This window comes from Gastrolobium bilobum, unplaced genomic scaffold, assembly GCF_033153095.1.
Source record: "Gastrolobium bilobum isolate Gb01-03AN ecotype WA unplaced genomic scaffold, APGP_CSIRO_Gbil_v1 utg4323, whole genome shotgun sequence".
NCBI lineage: Eukaryota > Viridiplantae > Streptophyta > Magnoliopsida > Fabales > Fabaceae > Gastrolobium > Gastrolobium bilobum.
In genome coordinates, this window is record NW_026897184.1 from 251,324 (window position 1) to 255,742 (window position 4,419).

Sequence of the window (4,419 nt, forward strand, 5' to 3'; positions counted from 1 at the left end):
CAAGATTAATTACTATGTTTAATTGCAATACTTAATATTGTTGTCATTTTCTAGCGTGTGAATGATTGGGAAATAAAAATATATTAATAATACTTGAAAAAATACATTAATAAAGCATGACCCCTGACTTTATAAGTGTATTAATTAAAAATCTCATAAAACCCTAAAATTGGAAAAATGATTTTCTCCCCCTTAATTAATTTTGCTACGCGTAAATCATGGCTATCACTATTTCCTAGAGGCTGAAACCCTAATTATTTGTACATTAATTACAAATCCCACAATTTCTTCCTCACATATCACCCATATTATTGCTAGACTCTTCAACTATCGTGCTTCATCATTGGGAAATTGTCACTTTAGTTTTCTCCTAATGTATAGGACAGGACTTTAATAATCGCGGTACAACAACGAGGGCTATTGATTTTGTTCGTGATTGAAATTGTTACTAACACGAAAGATACATCCAAATTCATAAAGTAAGCACCTTTCTTGGGACTGTGAACATTATATAAGGTACGGTTCTCTTGCATATATTTTTCCAATATAAGCAAAAAAAAAAAAAAAATGGCGGGACATTCACCAAAAAAACGAACAAGTTTAATATTATTTTTCCTTTTTTTCCCTTTTTAGTAAATGCCCCAATTTGAATCTCACTTGCTTTGCATACATTCTTTGCTTTGCATACATCCTTTAATTTTCGCTTTCAAACATTGAAGACCATATGCTTGTTTCCTCCTTTTTCATTTTCATTTGTAGTTCCATTCTTTTCTTACCATTTCTGATTGCCACGAGAGAATAAGAATCTAATACAGTTTAAAATGTTTGAATGGACCAAAAACCAAAACCAAAACCAAAACCAACCAGTTTCACCACCCCCACCAAAGAATCTAGTGAAAAAGACTAACACAAGATACATTTCTTTTAGAGGTGCGCCAACACCTTTAAATGGTGGAATTTACTTTACTTTAGGAACTCATAGCTAATCTTTACAATAAATAATAATAATAATAATAATAAAAAACAGATATTCCAAACTTGATAGTGAGCAATGCAAAGCCAATACTATCTTTTCTTTTCTTTTCTTTTTTTAACATAGACACTTGCACTTGATATAGTCCTCCAAAGCATGCATGGCTGCTGCTGTTGCAACAACATCTTGTACAATATATCTTTCTGGCTTTTAAACTTTAAAGTTAAGTTAATTGCTTTACATGCAAGCACAGATTTCAATTCAATTGAAATTCGTGACACTCTTCATCTCTCTCTCTCTCTCTCTATCCATCTCGCTTCACTCCATCCTCACAAGATAAGTTCAATAACAAATGTAAACACTCACTAAATTGAAGTTTGTGTAGAAACTGACCAAACTTTCTTTTGATTCTTTTGAGCTTATTTTCTATGGGACAAGCTTCCTTTTCTCTTTTTCCTCTTTAGGCCACCAACTCTTCCCCCATGACAAATCAATTTCCGCAAGTTAGTTTAGCCCTTGCATGCAAGCTGGAATACTAAGAAGCTCAAGTCAAGGGTACATATGAAGTCACTCCCAGTTCTTAGAAGTACATGGCTAACAACATCTTGTGCATGTCTTCTTCTGCAAAGTTGCTGAAGCTTGTCTAATTCCTAATTGATTATGCTTGACCAGGAGGTCGACCAGAATTTCCAGCTCTCCTGAAAAAAATTATTAAATAATATTTTGAGGAATTCCTGGAGCTGAATAAAACTGGATGCAAGTACAGTTTATAGTGGACAATGCATATTAGAAATAATCCAACATTTATGAAATAGTTTCATAGCAAGTTTTACTTCATGCATGCTTGTGTCTTGTGCTAAAAGAAATAAAGCAAGATCAAAAGAAAGACGAGCAGGAAAAAGTTTTAAGTTTCTTAATACAGAGAACCGAATGATATAAATCACTTTAATTGCTCATGATTTATCAATAAGTGGAATAAAGTTTTTAGCCATAGCACTTTATCTTTTCTTTTAATAGCTTTATCTGTTAACCTATTATAAAGGACTGCACCTGTTAAAAGAACTTCAATCAACAATTCAATGTAACAGTTAAAAAGCGTGGTAATCAGCCCTCACAATTTACTTTTCGTCCTTTTTGGTTAAGCTTCATAATAGCAGGAACCACTACACTTGAAATTGATGAGTCTTTTTTCTGTAAGATCTAGAGGTGTAGTACATTTGAAAATAATCTAATATAAATTTTAGATTATAATTTGGGTAAACATAAAGATTAGGCACGTAATAGAGGTGTTGTGATTTGAAAAGAAAGAACTCTTACATTTGTTAGGAATAGCAGAGCCCAAAACACCCCAATGATCTATATTAATTGGCTAGGCCAGAAGCACACAGAGGATGCATCACATCTTGAAATTTTCAAGTCTTAGGATTATGGTCTTTTGACTTATATAACTCTTATTTTGTATATTCTTTTCTAAAGTGAGACTTCTTAACTTGCATCTCACTCATACTTATATTTTTAACAATTTAATATGTTCATTACTAAACTTCCCATAGATTCTTTGGCTTGTTCACGTTTAATATTGAAAGCAATGTTTATCTAGGTGGCAGAGAATGTTGAAGAAACGTAATATACATCCAAGTAACGAACACACTGACATAATTGAAATTAAAAAGGCATATATGAACACATAACAAAATATATAACTATTTTTTGTAGTCTTTGGGTTGTGATAAGCTAGACAAACCTGTTATGGATAGGATCTGGTCCATTGGGAACTCTTCTTTTGCTCATGTAGTTGAAATCCAATTCTGCATGGTTGACAGGCTTATCCCTACCAACCACTTGCTCATGCTTGAGTCTTTCTGTTTGTGTAGTTGGTTGTCTTGTTCCTCCACCACTAACTAAGCTTCCAAAAACCAAAAGACAAAGAAGCCACACCACTGCAAGAGCTCGAAAGAAGAACCTTGAAAGGAAAGAACTACTACTAGTAGCCATATGCAAATTTTTTTTTCCTGATTATATGTATTTGTATATATTTTTATGTCATAGGATGAAGGAGATGCCTCAGTGTGCTATGACATATAGATGAAGAGAAAAACAGAAAAGCCTATCATTGCATCATGATTGAAGTGAAATTGGTGTGAAAAGAAGACAAGAGAGGAAGAGAATACAGGGAGAGAAAGAAGGGTGAGTTAAGCCAAGAATTTTTTTACTACGAAGGATTAAGGGGGGTGGTTGGTTTTCTTTATAGGTTGGAGGATTATGTTGCACTTTCTCGAACTCAGAGAGAGAGAGAGAGAGAGGCTTAGCTGGTTTCGAGCGTGTCATAGATGCAACACTTTGCTTTATACGGAGAAAGGTTCCAATACGACACTATTCTTTTGCTTTGATGTGTGTATTTTCATGCAACTACGGTTCCAAAAGACTCCTTATCCTGTCATTCTTTACGTACAATGGTGTAAAAGGAAAATAATATGTTGCCTTGCATGTAGTGTCATACTCTGAATGCCTCCGGAATCAACAAGGGAAGGAGAAAGGATAGAATAAAATTTGCTGCATTATTTGTTATGGACTGCATGCGCTAAGCTTGGTAAAGAAGATCCTCACACACCACCAACAAACGACAACATTCCCATGTAAATATTATAGTAAAAGAAAGCATTCTCTGAATGAATAAATTAGAGGGAAAAGAGAAATATTAGTTACCAAAGCTGCAATTGGAATATTTGGTTCTCTCTCTTGGACTGAAGTTTGTTAGGCCACATGCTTCAACCAAAACAACTCAATAAAACAAGTGAGATGCCATAGAAAAAAAGAAGTAGTCTATTCTAATTTGACTAATAAAGTAAAGCTATAAAAAGTAAATTAAGAATAAAACAGTACCGGAAAAAGAAAACAAATTATATCATACTGTGAACATCTTAGATTGTGTGGGCGTTCAATATTCTTGTCCATGATTAGATTTTAATGATAGACAAGGCACGCCTTCAAATTACTCATGTCATGACTACCCTGTGCCTTCCATCCAATGTGCTTTTTTTTTTTTTCTTCTTTGAATTTCTCATAGAAAAGCAGATTTTCATGGCCTTATTGGCTTTATATATATACATGTTATATTAATAATAAGGGTTTGATATCTTTCATGTAATAAATGTTTATGGGGTCATGTGAAGAAAAGAGATAAAAAAAGAAAATATAGGCCCCCTACTTTTATGTTTGTGTAGGAAATAAAATTATTTCCTACAATACGAAGGAAATTAAACCTTAATAATAATATAAATTTAATCTTCATTATAATACCATTATAATAGTTTATTTTATTAAATCCTCTGTTACTCTGTTGGGGATTATGCCCTACACAACAGAAAAAAATTCTCTCCTTTCTCTCAAATCCTCTCTCTCTCTCTCTCTCCAATCCTGTATTTTGAACACTTCCTCATCAAAGC

The 4,419-nt window shown here is 33.3% G+C and overlaps 1 protein-coding gene across 1 annotated transcript; it reads right to left on the bottom strand.

The window, feature by feature from the left end:
- Positions 1–954: 954 nt before the first annotated feature.
- LOC133304770 (CLAVATA3/ESR (CLE)-related protein 25-like) lies at positions 955–3,627 on the bottom strand. Its single transcript, XM_061504833.1, has 2 exons — positions 2,718–3,627; positions 955–1,671 (listed from the first exon to the last, which is right to left on the bottom strand). Exons 1-2 carry the CDS (start codon positions 2,966–2,968, stop codon positions 1,632–1,634), a joined length of 291 nt encoding a protein of 96 aa, XP_061360817.1. The 5' UTR covers positions 2,969–3,627; the 3' UTR covers positions 955–1,631.
- Between the last annotated feature and the right edge of the window lie 792 nt (positions 3,628–4,419).